Source organism: Coptis chinensis, chromosome 7 (genome assembly GCF_015680905.1).
Source record: "Coptis chinensis isolate HL-2020 chromosome 7, ASM1568090v1, whole genome shotgun sequence".
NCBI classification, from domain to species: domain Eukaryota; kingdom Viridiplantae; phylum Streptophyta; class Magnoliopsida; order Ranunculales; family Ranunculaceae; genus Coptis; species Coptis chinensis.
The window spans coordinates 94192074-94219424 of NC_141462.1; the positions used below are offsets into that span (position 1 = coordinate 94192074).

Genomic DNA, 27351 nt, shown 5'->3' on the forward strand with positions numbered 1-27351 from the left:
CTTGATCCATGTTGAATCTCTTCAACACCTTCTCAATGTAGCTTTCTTGAGAAAGCCACAACTTCCCACTTTTTCTGTCATGAGTGAGCTGCATACCAAGTATCTTCTTTGCTTGACCCAATCCTTCATCTCAAAGGACTTACTCAAGTCTTTCTTCAGCTTGGATATCTTGTAGATGTTCTGGCCAACTATCAACATATCATCCACATACAACAAGAGCACTATGAAATCCCCATCTGGAAATTTCTAAACAAAACACAATGATCGGAAGCGGACTTCATGTAGCCATGCCTCACCATAAAAGAATCAAACTTTATGTACCACTGTCTCGGTGCCTGCTTTAACCTATACAAACTCTTTATCAGCTTGCATACTAGGTGTTCCTTGCCTTTGACCTCAAACCCCTCTAATTGGTCCATGTAGACATCTTCTTCAAAGTCTCCATGAAGAAAAGTTGTCTTGATATCTAGTTGCTCAACCTCTAGGTTCATACTTGTGGTCAGACCCAATACCACCCTGATAGAAGTCATCTTAACTATAGGAGAGAAAATTTCATCACAGTCAATACCTTTCTTTTGACCGAATCCCTTCATAACAAGGCAAGCTTTGTTCCTTGGTTGTGGATTATTCTCCTCATGCTTGACTTTGTAGATCCACTTATTCTTGAGAATTTTTCTTCCTTTCGGTTTCTCAACTAAGTCATAATGTGATTCTTATGCAAAGAATCTATCTCATCATGTATGAGTTTCAACCACTTCTCTTTGTTTGTACCTTCAAGAGCCCCTTGATAGTACATAGGTTCTCCACCATCAGATAGTAAAACATATGTATGTGGTGGATACTTGGTTGAAGCTAGTCTCTCTCTGTCAAACCTCCTTTCCCCATCTTCTTGTGGCTTAGGAAGATGCACTTCTGCTTGCTCAGGTGGTGGTTCATGCACTTCATCTGCATCTTCTATATCAATAGGTTCTATCCCATCATGAGCAATAGGATCATCATCATGAGCTTCAAACCCATGGTTCTCTGCATTCTCAATGCCTTTTGCACGTTCCACAGTAGGAACTTTTGGTTATGAATCAACAAGATCATTAGTGAAAGCTTCTAGCTTCTCACCATCCTCAAAGTCTGCTATGGTTTGTTCTTCCAAGAACACAACATCTCAACTTTGGATTACCTTCTTATTAATCAGATCATAGAGTTTGTAGCCAAACTTTTCATCCCCATAACCCAGAGAAATACACTGCTTAGCTTTGTCAACAAGCTTGGATCTCTCATCCTTGGGAATATGAATAAATTCCCTGCACCCAAATACCCTCAAGTATCCATAATCAACATATCTGCCTAACCATACTTTAGACACCCCATTTTTGCACCCCAGGCATAATTTATTCACGATTTTGCCTTGAATTAAATTTGATCATATAAGGTGATTTGTTTTCTAGAGTCTTCATTTCTACATCAATCTTCTTTCTTTTTATTTTCTTTTAGCATCTTTAGGCTCTCCCCATCATGTTCTAGCTATGGCTAAAGTTTCGTTGCTTTATGAGTTTTGAGCTAAAAATGACCAAAATGCCCTTATAACCCTTTGGAGCCCAAATCTCGTTTTTTCCACTCTTTCTTTGGATGAGATTATTTCATATTTGAATTCCCCTTGAAAAATCCTTCAGAATGAGTACAAGCTTGCCTAGGTTCCTTTTGGATTTCAAAAACCCTAATCTTGCCCTATCCCGTTTCGGCCCGTTGTGCGCGATGGTCAGTGCAATATATTTTTGGAGTAAGATTTCGGCCCAAGGGGTTTTTTAAGAGTTCATGGGCCTTCCTAATGGATAATTGAACAATATTTGTGAAGAAGAGTTTGCCTAATTTTGACCCGGTCAAAGGGAATTTGCAGTGTTCATAAAATGGTCAAAATGGGCTTTTTTGTGGATTTTGGACCCGTGCTCGTAGGCTGTGGATCCAGCTCGAGTTGGACCTTTTCATTAGGGTTTCTAGACCATTTTTCAAGCCTCTAAAAATCTAGAGAACCTTCCTTAATTGTTTGATTTGATTTGATCCCTAAAATCAAGAATATTCTAGAGAATATGCCATTTTGGAGCCAAGTTTGGAAACTCTGGATGGTGGACTCATTGAGGACGTCTAGGGTTTGTTTGTTTGCCCTAATCCATCTAAAAGATCCAAAAATCAAGGGCCAAAATCGAACCCCTTATCCCACCTCTTGAATCAAGGGCCAGATTTAGGAGGTGCAACCAAAAAGATATCAAGTCATTGGATTTTTCTTAATCAATACTCCGCCATTGGATCAAACTCATTACCATATTGAAATCAATCCCAAAAATCTATAAATATGGGTCTCATTCACCCATAAAAAACATCTGGAGCTAGTATTTCGGAGTTAATAATCTGGAACTAGTTATTCAGAGCTAATAGCCTAGTAGTCTTCTTTTCTTGAGTGTTCTTCTTTTTTTCTTTTTTAGTTCATCATATTAGAGTAGAATTTCTTTAGTTTAATCTGGAGTTGAAGGTAAAATTTCGACTTTGAGGTTTTTCTAATGAAGTTCTTCATGTTCTTCGTCTTGAGTCTCTTTTTCCCCTCTTTCGATCTTGAGTAGAAGCTTCTTTTCACCAAAAGTTTTTTTTTTCTCAAATCACCTGTTTCAATCCAAAAAATCATAGTTGTCAATTCCAAATCAAGTTTATCATCATCATTCATCAACAATCAATCAAGATCATCAATCAATCAATCAATCTACAATCAAGTATGAGACAACATTCAAAACAAGGTGACATCTTTCTTTTCTCTTTTATTTCATTTAGCATTGCATATTAGGTTTTTATTATTATTATTATTATAGAATATAGTTATTAGTTTTTAAATAATTTAGTGAAGATCATCCAACTTGGTAGATTAATTTTTCAAGCTTTCTCCGTTCACCTATCTCAAAACATTACACCTCAATAGAAGTAAGGCTGGTTTTTACCAGGCGAGTGTGGGTGCCTAACACCTTCCCACATCGTACCTTGACTCCTGAATCCAATAATCATCTAGTTTTGAGGGCTAGTCCTTCACATAGGTTTTACTTAATTTTTCCTTAATAAAGTTAGTGGCGACTCTAAAATCAATTGCATAGACCTAGGTACACATTTTTGTGCGTACACATACTCTCTCTGGATAATCACTATTCAGAGGCTTCGAATGTGATAGTTTGATCACGTGTACGGCTGTGCGCATTGCTTCTACCCAGTAACTTCTCGGTAACTTAGAGTGAGACAACATGCATCTCATCCTCTCTACAATGGTCCGGTTCATCCTCTCGGCTATACCATTGTGTTGCGGAGTCTTGGAAACGGTCTGCTCATGACGAATCCCATGACTCTTGCAATACTCTTCAAACGGCCTAATGTACTCACCCCCATTATCTGAGCGAATACACTTCAAAGGCTTCCATGTCTCTCTTTCCACCATGCTATGAAAAGTCTTGAACATGCCAAGTACTTCATCTATGGTCTTCATACTATATGCCCATATCTTTCTTGACGCATCATCAATGAAAGTCAAGAAGTACAAAGCTCCCCCGTGGGACTTTACTTTCATAGGACCACATAAGTCAGTGTGAACTAGCTCAAGGACATTGTCCTTTTTGTGAGATGAGAATCTTTGGAAACACACCCTGTGTTGCTTTCCTACCAAATAGTGAGTACATCTATTTAAATGCTTATCTTTGATGTCTGGCAAGGCTTTTTGCTTGGCAAGAACTTCCATGCCTTTTTCTTTCATCTGGCATAGTCTCTTATGTCATACCTCGGAGGAAGTTTCTTCTTCTACCGCATTTACTTTTGCTTTACACAAACTAGCATGTGTCTTGTAAAGAGAGCAAGTTTTCTTCCTTTTGGCTGCTACAATGGAACCTCTGCTCAGTTTCCATACCCCATTACCAAACGAGTTTAGAAAGCTATCATCATCTAACTTCCCAGCGGAAATTAGGCTTAGCCGAATGTCAGAGATATGTATTACATCCTTGAGTGTTAAGGTGTAGCCGACATTGGTTTCTACATGAACATCACCAATGCCTACAATTTTCGAGATGCCATTGTTACCCATCTTTACCTCCCCAAATTCACCATAGCTGTAGGTAGTGAAGAATCCCCTGTGCGATGTGACGTGATAGGATGCTCCTATATCTATCACCCACTCTGTATCCTAGCATGATGTACTAAGATAGCACACACTACATTCTAACATAATTCCCACTAGACCATCGTCGACTAGTGCGGTAGTATCTCTGCCTGTGTTTCCATTCCTCTTTACCATGTCTTCATGTACAAAGTTATTCTTTTCATCCCTCTTCAGTGTTCTGCACTCATACCTGAAGTGACCTTTGGTGGCACAATAGTAACATTGTCTCTCTACCTTAGGAGTTCTAGTTTCACTCTTAGATTTGCTTCTGTCATCACTTCTAGAATGAGATGGTTTTCTGCTCTTACCTTTCCCCCGCTTCTCTGTGACAAGGATCTCTGAGTGAAAGGAGCTGCTTCTTGAACCACTTCTTGTCTCCTCATTCAACAATGCCCGTAGCCATCTCCATGGAAATAACTCCATCCTTAGCGGCTCCGTTAAGAGAAACTGCTAACGTCTCCCAATTGTCGGGTAGAGAGTTTAATAGGAACAAAGCCTCAACTTCGTCACCTATATCAATCTTCATCAAGTGCAACTGATTGATGGTATTATGTACTTCATTAAGATGCTCAAACATTGAAGAACCTTCTTTGTATTTCGTGTTAGCAAACTTCTAATGAGCAGCACTTTGTTTTTGGCTGACTTCCTCTCATAGAGGTCTTCGAGTTTCTTCCACAAGCCAAAAGTAGTAGTTTCTTGGGATACATGGTGGAAGACACTGTCGTCAATCCACTATCGAATGTACCCTATTGCTTTTCTATCAAACTTGTTCCACTCAGCCAAAGCAGCCGCTTCCGATTTTACTCCCCCATTCTCAATGGGTTGTGCCAAGTCCTTGCAATAGAGGAAGTCTTCCATCTTGGTTTTCCAAATAGTATAGTTAGCTCTATTCAGACTAGTCATGCTAGTGTTTACAGAATGGTCCATCTCTACAAGCTATTTCAACTTAAACCTTCTCTCAGGAATTTTGTCAAACACCTTCTGAGCAAAATTTGGATAACAACCTAGATTAATCTAACCTGACTCCGATACCACTAGTTGGGGACAACGATACCAATCGATCCCCACTACTAAGATAACTTGCTCTTGGACCAACTACAATCTCTAGACAAAAAATCTAAACTTTCACTACAACTAACCGATCCTTTCATAGTATTCTTAAACTGATAGAAGCACACTTCACTACATTAATGAGAAAAACTTGGGAGAGTTTGCACCTTGGCATTGATCTCGTGTTAATTTTGGCATTTTTTGAATCGAGTGTTCTAGTGTATATATGTGAGAGGTTGTGTTTGGATGATTATTATATATATCATTAGATTGTCTAAAGAAACAATGTCATACAAAGAAGCATAAATCAAATGTGCAAATAAAAACACCACTTCATAATAAGCCGGTGTTCTTTCTACAGATTTAGACTTTCAATATGTATTATCATATTGTAGCCTGCATGTGTTTGAAAATCAGAATGAGATCCAAGAAAGAAAAACGAAAAGGAAGAAAAGTCATATGTTAAAAATGTGAGAGTGCGTGATGGGTATTTGGGCCCTTACTCGGGAAGTATATTGGTCTACTTCTTAAGAAGTTAATAACTAACAACAAATGCAAATTCCATGTATATAAAAGGGTTATGCGAATAATATTTTGAGTATTCTAATTCGGTATATCTCACATAATCTTTAGAGAATATGGGAAACCGTTGGAAGCTGATTTTACACCCTATAATAAGTTATTAACTGAAGAATATGTAGTATTTTTGAGGCTGCGTTAAAGATATATTCGAAATAAGTCGATGCTTTATTATAGACATTAAAAGTGTATGATTTGTAATAGGGAATTAGCTTCTACAAATCATCTATTTTTTAGCAATTTTTTTTATTTGATCAAATATATAAAAATTGGAACACTAAAAGTGTTTGATTCGTAATAGAAAATTATCTTCTACAAATCACCTATTTTGTAGTAATTTTTTTTATTTGATCAAATATATAAGAATTGGAAATACATTCAAACTCTCCAAATATAAGAATTAGAAATATACTCAAACTTTCCAAAGAGGTTCCATGTACGTAGAATTGTAGGCTATTAAAAAAGACTATCTTTCATATTAGAGTACCACATAAGAGATAGAAAATGCTAACTCTCATATTAGAGTGCCACATAGGAGAGAGAAAATCCTCCATTGGAGATCTCTGCTTTAGTATATAGATAATAGATAATTGCCCAACGTTAGGTGTTTATTGAATTTCAATGTAACTGTTTTTGTTGCAGTTATCTCCACAAATTCAAAAATTGATCACCTTATAACAAGTAGTTATTTCAACACAATGGAACCATGCATAAGAGTTTTCATTCACATTCCAACACAAGTCTCTCTTGGGGAGTCCGGTTCCTCTATAACCGGGGACAGAGATCACATCCCTGCAGCTGTTGAAAATTGCATGCCACGTGTACAAACATAACAATCCTCGATCATCAATACTATGTTAGTTTCATTTTTTTTTCATATTTTATTTTTGTAGGGTCTAAAAACAACATAAAACAGAAAGTACATATTACAGAACCCTCAGAGCCCTTGTCTTCTACATCAATGCCCCCACCAGTCCACCTCAAAGGTCTCATCTCCATCTCCTACCACTTATACCACTTAAATGGGGACAAAATCTCAACACAAGGTTCAACACCAATAGTACACAACCTTCTCTCCCTCTTAGCACACTTTCAACAATAATTCCTCTATTTTCGGCAGTGCGTGAATCCATTAAATTTGAATGGGAATTTCTATCTATAAACACAAGCTTAAGAAAGAAAAAGAACCTTTCAGCAATCAAAATAGAAAAATGTTCAAATATCAAGATTTGATCTAATTGAATAAAACTGCAAAATAACTCCTTGTAGTATTGAAGATTGAACTTTTGATTCTTAGATTTTAAAATATCTACATTGAGTTGCTGGGTTCTTAGAGGAGGAAGATGGTAGATGAATATGTTTAATTGTTTAAGGTACAGAAGATGGAAGAAGCATTTTTGGTAAGTATTTTTAAGGAATGAAATAGTAAAAAGAATAAAAAAAAAAAAATAAATGAAAAAGAAAACAACCGAACTAACATCCAAGTTTGTTGTTACTACTTTGTACACGTGGAATGCAACTTTCAACAGTTGTAGGGATGGGATCTTTGTCCCCGGTTATAGAGGAACTAGACTCCTTTTGGGGGGCAGGTTCTTAGGGAATGCTTGCGCAGCTGGACGAACATGGTTGTCACTTACCAAGCCTCCCAAACCAGTTCGAGCATGGCAGTTCATGTCCCCAACTAGTGTTGTGCGACAAAAATTAAGTTTTGGAATAACAGATTGATCATACCAGGTCGCATGACTTCTTTCAGTGTACCATAATTGCTCACAACAAATTTTTAATTTTTCCATGCATATATATATATATATATATATATATATATATATATATATATATATATATATATATTTTATTTATGAATGTCCGATACGATTTTGCAGAGAGTGAAAAAAAAAATCACTCTCAAACCCATCTTTTTTTATATAATCACTCAAAAGGACCGGGTAGATTTTAGGACAAGTATACCCCTGACGCGAAATAAAAAAATGACCCGACCCGGCGTATGTAGTATGAACAACCATTGTTCATACCTCAACATGAACTATGAACAATTCTTGTTCACACCTCAACATAATGTATGATTTTAGGACAAGTATACCCCTGACGCGACTTTGAAGTCGGGAAGGGGATGGAATGGAGCGGGTTTGCCATCCCCATCCCCATCCCCGACTTCAATTTTATTCCCCATACTCACCCCAATCCCCACTTGAGAGTAGTCGGGGATTCCCCATCCCCGCCCCGTATGGGTACCGGGTCCCCATACCCACCCCATTCCACATTAACCTACTTTGACAAAAAAAAAAAAAAAAAATGACTTGTACTCATCATACTTACCTAACTAAGTAATTGTACTAAAAAAGTTTAGATCATTTAATAAAAACTAATAAGCTTTCACAATAGTCTAAGTAGTAAATTGAATTTGTAAATACAAAAAACTATATTCTAGCTCAATAATATCTAAGTCTAAGTATCTAACCAATAATATATTTTTTATAGCATAAGTGGTTTCGGTCTAGTGGTTTGAGGGTTACTTTTCCATAAGAGGGGTCTTGTGTTCAACTTGTATACAAGTGAAAAAAAAAAAAAAAAAAAAAAATCATACATACATAATCGGGTCGAGGACCACCTTCCCCGTACCCGCCCCCATACCCCCCATTAGGGTCAGATCCCCATGGAGCCCCGTACCCATGGATAATATTTACATCCCTAATTTAGGGTATGATTGTTCATACCTCAACATAATGTATAATTAGTGAGAACATCTATTCATACCTATTTGGGGTATGAACGATCATTGTTCATACCTCAACATAATGTATGATCAGTAAGAAAACACCTATTGGAGTATGAACAATGAACAATCATTATTGTTCATACCTATTTGGGGTATGAACCTCAACACTATGTATGATTAGTAAAAACATTTATTGGAGTATGAACAATCAATGTTTTTTCCTATTTCGGCATACCTCAACATAATGTATAGTATGATCAGTAAGAACATCTATTGGAATATGTTCATACATATTTGGGTATGAACAATTATTATTCATACCTCAACATAAACTATGAAAAATCTCGATCTGTTCATACATCAACATAATGTATGAGGTATGTGAACTTATTTGGGGTATGAACAAACATTGTTCATACATGAAGAGGCCAAAACGACAAAAAGGGTAAAATCAAAAGATATTAATTTCAAATCCGGGTTATTTGTCCTTAAGTTTCACCCAAAAATTGAGTTTGTGAGTGATTTTGAAAAAAAAATGTGTCCTTGAGAGTAATTTTGGCCCGCAATTGGTCCTCTAGACCAATTTCTTGTAAAATTTTGTCTCCCAAATTTTGTACGCGCATAGAAATATCAATTATGGCATTTCTTCATTTCTTGTGTTGGATCCAGAACAAGAACATTGCGGCTATCTGCCTTGAAAATATCAAGTTTTCAATATATTATATATTAAACCTATTTTCCAAGAGTGGAACTTGGACGGGCTAAGCGTGACTTTTGGTTGGGCTTGGGCTTGGGCCTGGAGTATTGAATTGGGTTCTCGTTAGGGATGTTGGCTGGGTTCCGACCCAAACCCATGGGAGGCAGCCTTTATTATGGAAACTTAAGTGAGTTCAAGCTTTTCAGCCTTTTCGAAAGCCCAGATGACAACGTCCATGGATAAGGCTGCTGCTTAAAAGATCACATCGCCCATTTAAAGCCCATCTCCACAACTCCACAGTCCACAGTAGTAATCAAGATTTCCTCTGCAATCTTGTTGACCAAACTAGATAAAGAAAAGTATGTTGAGATCATTTTCCATTTATGTATCTTGATCTGACATAGTAACATTTAATAAGTGATTCTTAATAAATTTCATCAACAATGCCAAGCATATTTCTACAGATTAATTAAGGATAATTGTAGAGGTGTGGATTTGTATCTACGACCTGATGTTGAGGTTGATAGGGAATGGCTGCACTCTTGCTTGGGATAAGAGTTGTTATGTAACAAGTTCCTTGGGTAAACTTGAATCAAGCCTTACGTAGTTCATCTCTCTCTAACTACTTATAGATGTTTGAGCTGACTTTCCTTATTTGCTCCAGGTCGTTATCAAGTGTAGATCCATATTTTGTGATATCTTGATGCTTCGTCATTACTTCTAATGTTACAAAGTAAATGTCTCCTTGATTGGTGCATTGACTGAGCTTCAGGATCGTGGTAAATTATTTGCTTCCATATATGGCTGTGTTTGATATTTGGGACAACCTGAGTCTGGGTTGTTGTTATGTCCTGGTGGTGTGGTACGAGCTGGTGATGTACGAGATGTGAATATACGACCTGGGGTGTGGACACATGTGTTGTAGTGATATGTTTGAGAATGGAGGGTACTTACACAGCCCCTTTTATTTTATTTATTTTTTGGACAGTTGTGGTGTGAAAAGAAAAAATAAAATAAAGCTGTCAACACGTGTCACACAGCTAGTTTTGAACAAGTTTGGAAAATATGCGGGAACTGTTACATCTTATCTATGGGCCCAAATCGCGGCGGTTTGTGGGTGAGGTTATGATTGTGTTTTGTGGGGAAGGCAAAACGTTTTGGCTTTTTCAAGGTTTGTGCAGCTGAAGGGTTTAGGGTCTGGCGGTCTTTCATTTCTTCACTCTATCAACAAAAAAGAAAAAAAAAAAAAGAGAAAAAGAAAACCAAAATCTTTTCGATTTTTCATCTTCAGGTGCGTCTCTTTCAATCTAAAAAATTTGATCTTTTGTTTCCTTTTTACTTTTGTAATGTCGATTACTAGTGATAGTTTGAGTGGGGAAGTTGAGTTGGATCAGTGGAGAAAGAGAACTGTGAGTGATGAAGATGATGGTATTAGGGCTCGTAGTGGAGGTGAGGCGTCATCGTCTTCCTCATTAGAGACGATGGTTAAGAAGGCGGTACCCAGGTCGGTAGATTGTACTGCTACTTTGAGAGAGAAGTTTGGTTGGGTGGACTCCGATCTGACTATATACGACCTTGGTGGAGAGAGGAATGTATTTGGATTGGATTACGTTCCTCGGGATGAGGGTGTTGCTGTTTGTTATGGTCAATTGAAAGCTGGGATGAGGTTGGTCATTCTCCCATCTGACTGCGGAGGTTTTGAACTTTTGTGGAAAAGCTCATTGTCAGTTCATGGGGAATAGTTAGAGGGTTTTTCATGTGTTGGATTTGTTGAATGAGAGGGGTTACAACATCTGTTTATCAGATATGCTTGAGCATTTTTCTGTGAAGAAGCCATCTGCTATGAATTTTAGCTTGCAGGTGGTGAAGGGGAAATCCGTTATGATTGTGGGTGTGAGTAAGGAGGATTGGGGGCGTAGGCCTTTACTGGTTGTGGGTAATTATAGTCCTTCTGACTGGGAGTTGGATAATCGTACTATAAAGTGGGATGGTAGGTCGTTATGTTATAGGTCATAGTGTATGTATGGTAGTTGATATTTTGAACGTTTTGACCACTTTATTTTGGTTTTGCAGATGTTGCTATTCGTGGGCGTACGAGTACCGGGGCTATTGAAAAGTTTGCAAGGCTGAGTTGGGAAGAAAAAGAGTCCTTGTTGGAGGAGATTGCACACTACTTCAAAAGACGAGGTGGTGCTAAGATAAACTTGAAGAAAGCTGAGCAGAAGAAAAGGGCCCCAAAGCTAGTCTTTGACATCTCTGATTCTAGCTCGGATACTGAGATGGAAAGAAAGGATCAAAGGCGGGTACCTATTTTTGGAGTGAGAATGGCCGAGGAGGCTCTGGAGGGGCCGAAGAGCACTCGAACTGAGTTTGAGGAATGACTTGTTGTAGTGGAAGGTCGTTCTTCATCAGGTCGGGCTCCTTTGATAAGGATATGAACTTGAAGGAGCTGGCAGTGGATGTGGGGGTGGCTAATTCTAGAGGCAAGAAGAAGGCTAGTGAGACTGAGTCAACTGCCCAAAAGTGTAAGGGGTCTGGGAGTGCGGTCCCAGGTGACAAAGGCTGGTGATTTTGACGTTCTAGATAGAATAATCACCTACTATGACCTCGTTAGTGGGTTGATGCGGCTAGTGAAGAATAGGGACTGGTGAAGAATGGGCTGCTGAAAAGTATTACCCTGGATGGTGATAGGCATCAACTGGAGACTGGGAAGGACTTGGAGGCAAACCTGAAAGACATGGATTGTTCAATGTGCTTTGTAAGTGTCCTTCCAATCTGAGTTTTTGTTTTGTGCTTTGTGATGTTGACTCCTAACTTACTTTGATGGTTTGTCAGGTTCTGGCTATGTACAGGAAGCTGAGAAAGATGGCAACTATCTCCAACCAGTACAAGAAGGAGCTGGAGGTTGCCAATAAGGTTTATGACAAGTTGTTGGCTGTGTAAGAGGTTGAACGGGCTGAAGTGGTGGGGCTGAGGGCTCAGGTCGGGGATTTGGCTGGGAAGGTGGCCTTATTGCAAACGTCTCTTGATGCTTTAAGGGTGGAGGTAGCGCATTAGATTGCTGAGAGCAAACAATCGCAGGCCATTGCTCAGCGAGCTCAGAATGAATATAACGGCCTAGTTGATCTGGTAGAGAGTGGGGATGTCTATGTTCTGGTGGATGATTATATGGAATTAGAAAGTAAGTACAAAACCCTCAAAAGGTCTATTGAAAGTGGGGCTGCAATAGTAACTATAGAAAGTGTTGTTGTAGATGCTAGTAGACGATCTGATCTACCAACCGACACAGGTCTTGCTCCATTTTCTTTCGATCATGAAGATCTTGCCAATCGAAGTCTTGAATGTAAGCGGTGACCCGGCTAGTAGCTCTGTTGGTAAACTGGGTTGCCAACTAGACCCCTTGAATGTGGAGAATCTGCCTCATGTCAACTGATTGAGCTCTTCTTGTAATTTTGATTGATGATGGATGAAGTTTCTGAACTATTTTTTCTTTTGTTGTTGATACTGATAACTTTATTTTGATGGGGATGCTGAGGTCGTTTTCCCAGGATAACTTGGGGGCTTCTAGTATCTAACCGAAATTGTATTAAGTAAAATTATTGAAATTACTTACTTATTTTGAAATGAGATTGTCAGTGAATTTTGTATGAATGTGATTGCTTCCCTTGCTTTTTGTTTTATTGTTTGACAACCTATGTTGCATATTAGTAGACTCGATGACCTGTCATACTTTGTTAGGTCGTCTGATGATTGTAGGTCGTAGGTGTTTGCGTAGGACCTGATAGATGCACGTAGTTGGCACCTAGGTTTTTTCGTGTCCTTAGGTGTGTATATTGATTGAGTGGTTCCTTTTGGGGGACTTTTTATTGATTTTTTACTGATAATTAGCCTTTAAGTGGTAATTATAATTGAGTCAAACTTAACCCTTTCAAAGGCCTTAAGTTGACTTGTGGTCTTTTTGGGGGGTACCTTGGATTGTATTTGACTGATAATTAGTCTTTTCGTGGCAATTACAGTTGAATCGTTATTAACCCTAGCATTGGTGTTAAATTGATTTGTGGTCCTTTTGGAGAACCGTGGATTGAATCTGATTGATAATTAACCATTGCGTGGTAATTATAGTTGAGTCGTGCTTAACCCTGGCGTTGGTGCTAGGTCGGTTACTTTGATATCCCAAATCGGGTAGCGAGTGCGTGGTACTCATGTAATACAAGGATAACATTTATACGCGAAATGCTAATGAAATTTTATCCATATTGATTGATACATCTAGAGAAAAATTATTGGTAAAAGCGTTTGAGTAAAGTTGTATTCCAAGGTCGGGGAAGCATATCACCGAGCTGAGTTTTAATCCAGTAAGCTCCATTTACAACGACTTTGTGAACTATGTATGGGCCTTCTTAAGTTGGGTCAAGCTTGGCTGGTGCTAAGGTCCTTTTGAGGACTAGGTCGCCAGCTTGGAAACATCTTGGGACGACCTTCTTGTTGTAAGATCGTTGGATGGTTTGGTGGTACCGAGCTAGGGATATTGCAACAGTTTCCCTTTGCTCCTCTAGGAGGTTGACTTCTTTAGCTAAGATGTTGTCATTTTCTCCTGATTCAACGATGTCAGAACGTGTGGTTGTGATTGTAAGTTCTGATGGTATGACTGTTTCTATTTCGAAGCAAAGTGTGAAAGGAGAGTTGGTGCTGGCTCGGGTTGTTGTTCTGTATGCCCATAAGATGTTCTCGAGTTGTTCTGGCTATTGACTTTTCTTGCTCTCCAACTTCTTTTGAAGATTTTCTTTGATAGATTTGTTTGTGGCCTCTACTTGGCCATTGCTTTGTGCATATCTAGGTGTAGAAAATACTTGAGTGATACACCAATTTTGTAGGAATGCCTTGACTTGTGTGCCAGCAAATTGGGTTATGTTGTCCATGATGAGGGTGTGGGGTAAAGCAAATCTTGTGATGATATTAGTCCATATGATGTTGATGATGTTGACTTCCTTGACTTGAACAAGTGGGATTGCCTCCACCCATTTGGTGAAGTAATATGTGGCTGCAAGGACGTATTTGAGTCATGTTTTCTTTTGTGGGATAAATGGTCTCATGATGTCTAGCCCCCACATATGAAAAGGCCACGGGCTGGCAATGTTGATCAACTCCCGTGCTGGACTTAGGTGGTTATAGCCAAATGTTTGACATTGGTGGCATTTGAGAACATACTTCTTTGCCTCGATGTGCATGCCTGGCCAATAATACCCTTAGGTGATTGCTTTGTGAGCTAGAGATCTTGCTCCTGCATGGTTGCCACATTCGCCTTTGTGAATTTTGTCGATGATGAGTTGGCCTTAGCGTGGAGTTATGCACCTTAGGTGGGGTCCGCCTGGATTTTACTGGAACAATCGTCCGTTGATCACGGTGTATCTAGGAGCTTGAAATTGTATGGCACGAGCATTCCTTGCCTCGCTTGGAGCTCGCCATGTAAGATAAATTTCAAAAATGGGCCTATTCAAGATTGAGTGATCTCTTCTTCGGATGAGGGGTGGAAGTCCGTGAGGATGTTGACACTTTCTTGTTGGTATCGCGGGCCTCTCTAGGATGTCAATATAAACTATGTTGGGACATGCATCTTGGGTTTTGAGGCTAAGAATGTTAATTAACAATTTTTGTGAAGAAGAGTTTGCCTAATTTTGACCCGGTCAAAGGGAATTTGCAGTATTTGAAAATATGGTCAAAGTGGGCCTTTTTGTGGATTTTGGACCCGTGCTCATGGACTGTGGATCCAGCTCGAGTTGGACCTTTTTATTAGGGTTTCTAACCCATTTTCAAGCCTCTAAAAACCTAGATAACCTTCCTTAATTGTTTGATTTGATTTGATCCCTAAAATCAAGAATATTCTAGAGAATATGCCATTTTGGAGCCAAGTTTGGAAACCCTGGATTATGGGCTCATTAAGGACGTGTAGGGCTTGATTTTTTGCCCTAATCCATCTGAAATATCCAAAAACCAAGGGCCAAGATCGCACCCCTTATCCCACCTCTTGAATCAAGGGCCAGATTTAGGAGGTGCAACCAGAAAGAGATCAAGCCATTGGATTTTTCTTCATCAATACTCAGCCATTGGATCAAACTCATTACCATATTGAAATCCATCCCAAAAAGCTATAAATATGGGTCTCATTCACCCATAAAAATAATCTAGAGCAAGCTAGAGCTAGGAATTCGGAGTTAATAATGGACCTAGTTATTCGTGAGCTAATAGCCTTCTTTTTTCAGTTCTCTTCATTTTTTTTCTTTCTAGTTCTTCATTTTAGCCTTCTTTTTTTCTTCTTGTCGATCTTGAGTAGAAACTTCTTTTCACCAAAAGTTGTTTTTTTCTCAAATCACCTGTTTCAATCCAAAATCCACAGTTGTCAATTCAAGATCAAGTTTATCATCAATCAATCAATCAATCTACAATCAAGTATGAGGCAACATTCCAACCAGTGACATCTTTCCTTTTTCTTTTATTTCCTTTAGCATTGCATATTAGGTTATTTTTTTTAGTTTTATTATAGCATATAGTTATTAGTTTTTATAATTTAGTGAGGATCATCCAACTTGATAGATTAATTTTTCAAGCTTTCTTCGTTTGCTTATCTTAACACGCTTACCCTCAATAGAAGTAAAATTTGGTTTTACCAGGCGACATTGTGGGTGCCTAACACCTTCCCACATCGTACCTTGACTCCCGAACCCAATAATCATCTAGTTTCGAGGGCTAGTCCTTCACATAGGTTTTACTCAACTTTTCCTTAATAAAGTTAGTGGCGACTCTAAAATCAATTGCATAGACTTAGGTACACATTTTTGTGCTTACAGGTTTTGGCTTTCTGGCTGGGATATCCCTAGAGAGTCGGGACTTACATTTTCGTTGAGGTGTTTCAGTTAAGATAGGAAAGAAGAAGGCTTATCCGGAAGCTAGTTGGAATAGAAGACCAGGGTTAAGGTTATCTCGTGCAACCATTAACTCACTGATTCAAATGGAGAATCTACCAGACGGTTCTTCTCAAGAGTTATCGCTGCCACCTATATCTTCATCACAGATGTATGTGCCACAAGGAAGTTCTCCACCAAAGACCTCCATCGAGGGGACAAATTTTATCAGCGAAAATTCGAAGTCCACATACAAGTAATTCTGGTGAATCGTCAATCCCTACCGGTCAAGAGGAATTAATGGAGAAGGCGATGGAAAAGATGTTTCTCAAGATGATGTCAAAGTTTGCAATAACTCCAAGTCTGGGTCAACCACAACAACCAGGTATCACACTACCTCCCATGGTTAGTCCTAACCCTACCATTCTACCAACCTCATTACCCACTCCGTATGCGACACATAGATCAACCCAATTGCATGTTCCTATGTCAACCCATACTCCGTCCCAATTTTTTCCTCAGGATAACACAACCTACATGCCTCAACCATCCACTCATCAAACTTTTCAAAGCCCAAACCAAATTCCAACTACAACCATGATGTCCAACCCATTTATGTTACCAACCCCAACCTATTTTCCACAAACTCCACAACCACTGTTCTACACGAACCCCCAATACCAAGTGCAAAATCCAATCCAACCACCGGTTGACCCCGTAATGGAGGAGATTAAGAAATTGAAAGAAGCAATGACCAAGATGAAAGGTGAAGACCTGGACCTTGATAATCTGTGTCCATATCCACAGATCAGAGTACCACATGGATTCGAATTTCCAAAGATGGAGCGATATGAGGGAACCGGCTGTCCAAAGGCCCACATTCGTATGTATGCAAGTTATCTACAACCGATGGGAATTGGGCCAGAACTAATGGTTCAACTATTCCAGAGGAGTCTTAAGGGTGCAGCCCTTACTTGGTGGATGAATACTGAAACGCAAAAAATCAAGACTTGGCCTGAACTGGTAAATGCTTTCGTAGCTCACTTCTCTTACAACACTGACATCCAAATGGGCCGAAGGCAACTTGAAGCTTTGAAGCAAGGTCCGAATGAAAGTTTTACAGAGTACATTACAAGATGGAGGACAAAAGCGGCCCAAATCATTGATAGGCCCGCGGAACAGGAGCAAATTAGGATGGTTATGAAGAGTTTGAACCAAGAGTATGCAACCAGGCTAAGTGCTAGTTATCATCCGACATATCAAGCCTTAGTTGCCGCTGGATCACAAATAGAAGATGGGTTATCATCCGCAATATTTCTCCCATCAGCTCAATGTCTATAGGATCTAACCAGCCAGAAGAAGCCTCCCAATCAGAACGGTGAACAACAAAGAAGCCAATGTGGTTGCCGCACAAGTTCAACCTCACCACATACGCAAATTCAATCGAGGTGACAACTCATCCTTTTTCCCATCAAGTCGGTTTCCTCCAAGACAAAGAAGCGGGGTTTTCCTGTGCAATGAGACAGTTCACAGAATTGGGTTTCCCATTACAAGTTGTATTGAAGGCTTTAGTCCAACAGGGTTTGATTACGTTAATGCAGCCGAGGCCTCCTCCAAATCCGGTGCCGTTCTGGTATGACGCTTCAAAACATTGTGACTTCCATCAGGCTCCAGGTCACACGACGGAGAGGTGCATGCCCCTTAAACATCTTATCCAAAACTTAATTGATGAGGGTAAGATAGATGCGTCCAGTCTCGGCACTCCCAATATATCGACAAATCCACTACCAATGCATAATGGGAGAGTTAATAATTTGGAAGCTGTCAAAAAAGATCCAGCATCATTCATCATTCCGATTAGACAGACATCCAATGTTAACACCACAAGGCCTGTTAATCTTCAAGATGCAGTCAGAAGATGCATGGAGCAAACAAAGCCTAGAGGTATCCAATTAAATGAGGTGGTAGCACCATTTCTTCATACTCCACAGATTCAAAAGCCATTCAAGTTGACTAGAGAGCACCTGGAATCCTTTATGATGCAGAGGCCCATTACAAAATGGGTAGATCCTTTGAATACATCTCAATCTATGACATCACGAGTGGGGTCAGAACCTCAAGGACCCATGATTCGCCAGAATCCAACTCAGCAGCAGGTGATCCCAACTCCGATCACAATCCCCAAGGTCCAGTTCGTGCCAGCCAAGAGTCATGATACCGAGGAGGTTCTAGGGAAGAAATTAATTGAGCCCGAGAAAAGTACAGATGACTCAACAATCTCACTACATCAGTTGAAGCAATTAGAACCTAGTTTGACGGAGGAATGTGTTGAGACTCACGGTTTGACAAGAGGAGGAAGGATATACAAGCCACCACACTTACAGAAGGATCAGGTCTTGGCCCAACAGCCTGACCCACCCACGCCATCGAACCGAAAAAGCGGAGGGTAATGAAGTAATCCAACAATTGCAGAAAACCAAGTCCAATATTTCCATATGGGGCTTACTCATGGCGTCACCCCAACATAGGCAAGCAGTTCTTCAAACCTTGAACCAAGCTCATGTTCCAGCTTCCATCCAAATTTAACGATTTGGCGGCGTATTCATCGCTTCCCTCGGGAAGACAAACTCCATAGCATTTTCTGATGATGATCCGACCCGGATGGTATAACCCACACGAAAAGCATTGACTATTACGGTGCATTGTAACAACCATAAAAGTACCATTTGTACTAATTGACAATGGATCCGGTTTGAATATCCGCCTATCCAATTCTGCGAAAGCCATTGAATCATGCCGTAAGACTTCACTTTCACTAAGGATACGACCCGAGCAGCAGTTCATGGGTTTGATAATCAAAGAAGAGAAGTCCTTGGCGAGTTTACAACCGACGTCCAAATAGGTCCAGTCACGTTCAAAGTCACATTCTTGGCTATGGACATCGAGGCTAATTACAATTTCCTTTTGGGCAGACCATGGCTACACCAGGCCGGTGCAATTCCCTCTACACTTCCGTAAAGCTTAAGTTCTTATGGCAAGGAAGATTATCTGCATCACTGGTGATTCGGATGATTTGGATTCTTCAGAAGAGCATAAGGTAATACCAATGATTGAAGAAAAGTGTAACTACACTGAGGAACCATTAGGGATTGTGGAGTTTAGGGCACCCGACAAGGAGAAGCTCCCTACCCCATTTTGCAATGGAAATCCCAAGACGATTTCGGTTGTTGTTCCGCGGAGCGTAACTATTTTCCAGACTTTGGATTAGGAAAAAACCAAAATGGCATTTTAGAACCGCTGCAGATTCCTAGTCAAGATGATCGAAAAGGACTAGGCTATACTGAGGAGGTTGTGGAAGGACTGTCAGAATTGTTTATCAATTCTAGTGCCACGTGAATCATCTCGATTGGCTCTACCGATCTAGGGCGCAGATTGAGGCTATTATTGATTCCAATATATTTTGGGGCTTAAGACGACGCACCCGGATCCAAACTCGAAGTTACTATTTCAGAGCCAGATGTTAATTCCTATTCAGGATATCGCCAACTTAGGTTGGATCATGAGGCTAGACAGTTTAATTGGATAAATGAGGTTGGATCGACATCCTCCTCGTCAGGTATGGACTATACTCCATCTTTTACTTTGGCCAGTTCCCGGGTTAGATGTCAACCGAGGAGGAGACGGCTAGATCTCCTTTTATCATGTCCAAATGGACCCTCGCACCATACTTGATTTGGATGATTTGTTGAATATGGAATCTCTTATTGACCCGGCTTCGAGTGGATGTTGAGAACATGCCACTTTCTTCTCCCGCCGCATCGCAATATGAAATTTGGGAAAGGTTTCTAGATACTTTAGATTCTGATGAGGATCCATTCATTGATGGACACTATGATGATTGGGGAACCCAAATATCCATGACCGATCCGGTCCCCAGCCAACATAGTCCTCTCTTTGAGCCTTCGGATGAATCCGATATGGCCCAAAAAAAAAGCCCGTGAGACTTTCTGTTTCAACCCATGTATATAATCATATTTCAAAAATCCAAAAAAATTCAAATATTTCAAAAATCCAAAAAAATTCAAATATTTCGAAAATCCAAAAAAATTCAAATATTTTAAAAATCCAAAAAAATCAAAAAAGTTTTAAAACTCCCGCAGATTTGATTTACCCCCTTGCCTTAGGGCAAGATGATTGGATGATTTGTGCAGGTTATGACCCCTTTTCCCCCGACGATGAAGAAGAAATGGACAATGAAGTTGCTGAGTCCATTCTTCCTCACGAACATTATGAAGACCGATCGACGCCACCATCGAGGAAACAGAGACAATTAATCTTAGCACCACGGAAGAACCACGATGTGAAGATTGGTACAACTCTAACCCTCTCTCGAAATAAGCGAAAACCGATTGAATTGCTAAAGGAATACAAAGACGTGTTTGCTTGGTCCTATGATGATATGCCGGGCTGGACACCAATATAGTAGTTCACAAGTTGCCACTATCTCCGAAAAAGAAACCGTTAAAGCGAAACCGGGAGGCTTAGACCGGAATGGATCTTGAAGATTAGAGAGGAAGTAATCAAGCAATACAATGCTTTGGTTTTCGATGGTAACTCACTATCCTACTTGGTTGGCTAACATCGTCCCCAATCACCAAGAAAGATGGTCGAAAGTAAGGATGTCGTCGACATAGAGATCTTAATAAGGCAAGCCCGGGATGACTTCCGTTGCCTAGCATTGATATGCTGGTAGATAACACTGCTGGTCATGAACTATTATCATTCATGGACGGATTCTCTGGATATAACCAAATCAAGATGGCGGAAGACGATAGAGAAGACCTCGTTTATCACCCCATGGGGACCTTTTTGCTACAAAGTTATGCCATTTGGTTTGAAGAACGCGGGAGCTACGTACCAAAGGGCCATGACTGCTTTACTCCACGACATGATGCATGTGGAAGTAGAGGTGTATGTGGATGATATGATTGTTAAGTCATGGAGTCGAGATGACCACTATGTGAATCAAAGAAGTTGTTTGAACGGCCGTAAAGTTCAAGTTACGGTTAAATCCTCGAAGTGTGTTTTGGAGCCCGTCCGGAAAGTTGCTTGGTTTCATGGTTAGCAAAAAGGGGCATTGAAGTTGATCAGGCTAAGGTCAAAGCCATTGTGGAAATGCCCGCACCGCCACGGAGAAGGAAGTCGAGGATTCTTAGGGCTTAATTTCAGTATATCAGTGAGATTCATTGCATTCACGCCCGTTTGTGAGCCTATCTTCAAGTTGCTAAGGAAGGATCAACCTAAGGAATGGAATGAGGAGTGTCAAAGGGCCTTCGACAAGATTAAGCAATATTTGTTGAAGCCGCGCCGGTACTTGTTCCCCCCCCGGCAAACCATTGTTACTTTACATCTCTCACGAAAACTTCTATGGGAGGGCGGTTTGGACAACATGACCGGAGACGGTAGAGTTGAGCGAGCTATTTACTATTTGAGCAAGTGTCTTCACAAGTACGAAGCAAACTACACTCCTATTGAGAAGACATGTCTGGCACTAGTCTGGGCAACACAACGTCTTAGACACTACATGCTTGCATATTCAGTTTTGTTATTATCAAGGATAGATCCGCTCAAGTACCTGATGGAGAAGCCTATGATCACTGGCCGAACCTCACGTTGGCAGCTGCTTTTGGCAGAGTTCGAGATTACGTATGTCACACAGAAATCTATCAAGGGAAAGGCATTGGCAGATCACCTAGCAGCACACCCTTTGCCGGATTATCAGCCGCTCAGGACTGAGTTCCCAGATGAGTATATTCTAGCAGTCGAGCCAGACACGGAATTGGTAGAACCACAGTGGACTCTATATTTTGATGGTGCTATGAATCAATCTGGAAATGGAGTAGGGGCAGTTCTTATCTCCCCCGAAGGAGTACGCACGCCTGTTTCTATCAGACTCGAGTTTGAGTGCACCAATAATATGGCAGAGTATGAGGCTTGTATTGCTGGTCTTCGAGCTGCACTACAGCTCCAGATAAAGGAGATTGATGTTTTTGGAGACTCCTTGCTAATTATCAGCCAGATCACAGAAGAATGGAAAGTTAAGCATGCCAACCTCCTTCCTTATCACAAGTGCTTGAGAGAACTGGTTGGCGAGTTTGACCGTATTACTTTCACTCACCTTCGGCGGAAAGGCAATAGCTTTGCCGATGCTTTGGCTACTTTAGCCTCTATGCTCAAGATTCCGGAAGGTGAAACGTTTAGGCCCATCGAGATTATATCTCAAAGTGAGCCAGCTTATTGCTTTGCTATTGATATAGCGGGCCGAGTCCTCGATGGAGAGCCGGGTACCCGCGACATTCGTGAGTATCTTCAAAGATCAACGACTCCCTAATGGTCCGACTAAAAGAGAACGCGGCGATCACTTCGGCTTTTAGCTTGCCGTTTATCATATGTGGAGATGTTCTATACAAGAGGTCGCATGATGGGATTTTACTCGGATGCTTGAATGAGAATGAAGCTCGGACGGTTATGACCAAATACATGAAGGAATTTGTGGCCCTCACATGAGTGGGCACATGTTAGCTAAGAAGATCATGAGATCGGGATACTATTGGACAACTATGGAGACAGATTGTTTGCAAGTGCGTTAGAAAGTGTCATAAGTGTCGATTCATAGAATTTGATGCGCGCCGCTGCCGAAGTTAAACCCATTTTCTGCGCCTTGGCCGCTTCTCGCTTGGGGGCTCGATGTCATTGGCAAGTTAAATCCTTCGAAGATCCAACGGACCGCGGCTTTGTCCTTGTTGCCATTGATTACTTCACTAAATGGGTCGGGCTATATCTTTAAGTAGTGTTCACGGCATTGAATGTGGCGAAGTTCTTGCGCACCAACATTATTTGCCGGTATGGGATACCGCATGAGGTTATCACTGATAATGGTACATGCTTCAAGGGGAAGGAGTTTAATGCTATACTGCAGCAGTTCAAAATTCGGCGACATTTGTCTTCACCCTACAGACCTCAGACTAATGGGGCAGTTAAGGCGGCAAACAAGACACTTGTCGATTTTGTAGAAGATGACCGAGACATACAAAGACCGGCATGAGAAGTTACCATATGCACTATGGGCTTATCGAACTTCAATTAGATGCCCCACGTGGTCTACTCCCTATGCACTAGTCTATGGAATGGAGGCCGCTTTGCCACCGGCGTAGAAATGCCTACTCTACGTTTTGCGGGAGGGTGCCGTTTAGAGGAGGAATGGATCCAAGCCGAGTGGAATCTTTGAACCTAATCACGAAAAAGCGACTTAAAGCTACAAAATTTGCACGAAGCTTACCAAAGAAAATCGCCCGAGCATTTAATAAGAAAGTTCGTCCGAGAGATTTGAAGGAAGGGTATTTGGTCCTCGAAAGAAATTAGGCCTAAACATCCGCCGGACCCACGAGGGAAGTTCGCACCTAATTGGGAGGGCCCTTCATTATTAAGAAGATTCTACCGGGAAAGTTGTGATCCTCACGATCTTGACGGTGTTGAGTTCTCCAATCCTACCAATGCCGACCCGCTTAAAGAGGTACTTTTCGTGACCCAACCTTGTTTTTTTTGAGACAAAGAGTATAGTGGAAATCTTAGAGAAATGATGGGACAGGCCCTTTTTTCCGATATATTAGCCTAAAAAGCCCACCCAATGTCGTATGTTTCCTCTAGAAGCCATTTTGAGCCTTGGCCTTTTCTTTCATCCCCACGATTTGACCTATGTCCTTTAGGAAACCAGTTTTACCCTTAGCCTACCCATAGATACCCCAATCCCATTTTATAGAACTTGTCATGATCAGGAAAATCATTTTCATCACCAATTATTGATCGTTAAGTATCTACTATGGTCCCAATCTACAATATGCTATGATTACCCCAATGGTTACCCCCAAGAGAAGCTGGAAAAAAAAAAAAAAAAATCATGCAAGGGGCAGAAAAAAATCCATGCAAGGGGTAGTACAAATCAATTCGAAGGGCAGTTCATATGAAGTATAGGATACTTTATCATTTTCTTTTCATGACAAATTCTACTATATATAAAAAAAAAAAAAAAAGTTTTCCTTATTCTTTTAACCCACTACCTAAGCTTACATTATAGTCCCATGAAAGTCCGCTCTTGATCTTTAGATCCACTATGTCTCCTAGTTGAGAAACGTTCAAAAAAAAAAAAAAAAAAGGCATTGGAAGATACACCAATACAATGTGATCCATTCAGAGGTTATCAAGGCCGAAGGGATGTTTTCAAAAGTGTCTCTAAGAAGTTGTCCTATCGTTTTTTATGATCATTGTGAGTGGTGGAAAGGATTTATGGTTGGTTTTCAGCATATAGTGGATTGAGCGGTGGAAAGGATTTATGGTTGGTTTTCAGCATATAGTGGATTGAACGGTGGAAAGAATTTATGGTTGGTTTTCAGATCATCATGCAATCGATAGGGAAAAGGGTGGTGTGTGCTTACTACTTTTGGTGCTAAGATTAATCGTACTCCTATCCTGAGGTCGTTCTCGTGAGGATCTTCTTGTCGGTAACTCGTTCCCACACCTTTACTTATTATTCAATCATTTGTGGTATTTTTTTTTCTGCGGATAAAAAAAAAAAAATGTTTTGTTTTACATTGTTTTCAAAAAAAAAAAAAAAAAAAAAAAAAAAAAAAAAAAAAAAGATTTGTTTTCGAAAACTTGGTTTGCTTTGGATGGCTTATGATGAAAAATCTAGGATTTCAAGCACGTAGAAAATTCTGAAGCCAATATTCCTAACTAAACCATGTACTTGTTTTACTAACATAGTATGCATACACCATAATCTTTCTAATAATTCACGCTAACATAGTTGCATTATAGTTCATTGTGTTCATGCATATCATTGTATATTTCACTAACCTGTAATATGTAAGAGAAATAAATTGTCTAACCTTTGCCAAAGAAGTTTCTCCCAAGTTTCACAGTTGCTAAATGCCAAATTCCTGAGTATTGAGACGTGTTGGTGAACAAGATGAGCTTCAATAATAAATTGAAGGGAGTAAAGAGTTTTGGCATCACTGCATTCTCCTCCGTTGGACTGATCGGTCTGAGTAAGGTATGGCTCATCCTCATCGTATGTGTGTACTGTGAGTTTGTTGATTTCAGACCTAATTGATTGGTGTCGCCACGCAAATTTGAGTTAACATGTAAATACGTGAAGCGCAAGCGCATGTATGGGCTTCACGAGAAAAAATATTGCGCTGGCTTACCTTGGCCTGGCGCCGGCATGGCATGGCATGGTGTAGAATGTCTGACAGTGTGGCACTTTGGCTTATTTACCGCCCTGGACGATGGTTGAAGGTACGACTCTCCTATTCTCTTTCGCTCTGGACGAAGGTTGTTTTCTTGTAATTCTTCCTTGGAATCTCAAATATAGGCATGGTGGATTTGTACCAGGAAAGGGAATAAAGGCGGAATTTGTTTACAAAATCAGTACGTGTTCACGAAATTTGGCATGTTTTTGGTTTAAAAATAGGTAATTTTGTTTTTGGTTACAAAAATGTTTGACGGAAACAAAACTTTTGACTTTCAAAGATTCCTTTGGGGAAACCAACAACTGTCCGTTATTTAATTCATTCGGTGCAAGCACCAAATGAGGGTGGCGGGGCTGCCCCTTTACCTGTTTTATCATTCGGTCCTGTTCAACCAGTTTTGGACCCGTTTGATCCGGTTTGCCCAGGTTGACCCGGTTGGTCTAGACTGACCCGGGTTTGAACTGTTTGACCCGGTTTTCACCAATTGACCCGGTTTTGACCAGTTTTGACAGTTGACCCGTTTTTACTTTGAAAAAAAAAAAAATTTGACAAAAAAAAAAAAAAAAAAAAAAAAATAAAAAAAAAATGATGAATATTAGTACCATGGGGTTCTTACCCTCCAGTATGAGAAAATATTCATCAAATTTTGTTTTTCCACCGCACTATTGGTAACCACTTGATCATTAATATCATTTCGGTAATTCCATTTGTGCAACATTAAAATTGTTCGCGAGAACAATGTCAGTTTTTACTGACAGCCTCACGGATGGATCAGCCTGAACTCATAGTGACAGTCTTTTCCAACCCAAGTATACTTGAACGTAATTGATTGATTGATTGATTGAACTTGAATATCATCATCCCCAGCATCCATCTTTCATCTCCAGCACATCTCTTATCTTCCCTAAATAGATGCGTGTGTTCTTCGTCCATCTTCTTTAGAATCTCCTATCCCCAGTGGATCTTCTTGCTCTCCCCGGTGAGTCTTTCCTTTCGTCAGTGTTTGGTTATCACCATTATATGAGAATCTTTAATCCAAGTCAAAATCATGAATGAATTGATCTATCCATTTAATTTCACCCGCTTTTCCAAAATGAATTTGAAAATATTAGATTTTAAAAAAAATTGCCCTTAATTTCAAAAAGTTGTTCATCATTTTCAGAAAATATTTTTCAATCAACCAATATCATGTTACGCGGTGTAAGTCCGTCCGATGCTTCCGCTAGCATTGATATTTTGTCTTGTGGTATAAGTCCGTCCGATGCTTCCACAGATAATCCAATTTGCCATGTTAAGTGTGGTATAAGTCCGTTCGATGCATCCACCAACATTCAATCATTTTTAAGCCCTCACAAACAACTTGAAAAAAATCAAGGATTTCAAATATCTAGGGAAAAGCCCTATTTCAAAAAATATTTTTCAAATGAATTTTCAAAAATTGCATGAGATCTTTTGGCTGGAGCTTGGCAAAAATGGTTTGTCTCCATGGCTTTGCCGCTCGGTTACAAAGCAACCTCCGCCAAAGAGGGGCAAATGTAGACACCCCATTTTGCACCTCGCATAATTCATTCATGATTTTGCCTTTAATTAAATTTGATCATATAAGATGATTTGCTTTCAGAGTCTTCATTTCCATATCAAACTTTTCTTTTTCATCTTCTTTTAAGCCTTTAGACTCTCCTCATCATGTTCTAGCTATGGCTGAAGTTTCTCGCTGCTTTTCGAGTTTTGAGATGAAAATGACCAAAATGCCCCCAGAACCCTTTTGGAGCCCAAATCTCGTTTTTCCACTCTTTCTTTGGATGAGATTATTTCATATTTGAATTCCCTTGAAAAATCCTTCGAAATGAGTACAAGCTTGCCTAGGTTCCTTTTGGATTTTGGAAACCCTAATCTTGCCATATCCC

The 27351-nt window shown here is 40.0% G+C and overlaps 2 protein-coding genes across 2 annotated transcripts; both read left to right on the forward strand.

Moving 5' to 3' along the window:
- Positions 1–16856: 16856 nt before the first annotated feature.
- LOC147490131 (uncharacterized) lies at positions 16857–17477 on the forward strand. The gene has a single exon (XM_086574807.1). The coding sequence runs from the start codon at positions 16857–16859 to the stop codon at positions 17475–17477; it is 621 nt and encodes a 206-aa protein (XP_086430933.1).
- Positions 17478–21585: 4108 nt separating this feature from the next.
- LOC147490132 (uncharacterized) lies at positions 21586–22527 on the forward strand. The gene has a single exon (XM_086574808.1). The coding sequence runs from the start codon at positions 21586–21588 to the stop codon at positions 22525–22527; it is 942 nt and encodes a 313-aa protein (XP_086430934.1).
- Positions 22528–27351: the final 4824 nt, after the last annotated feature.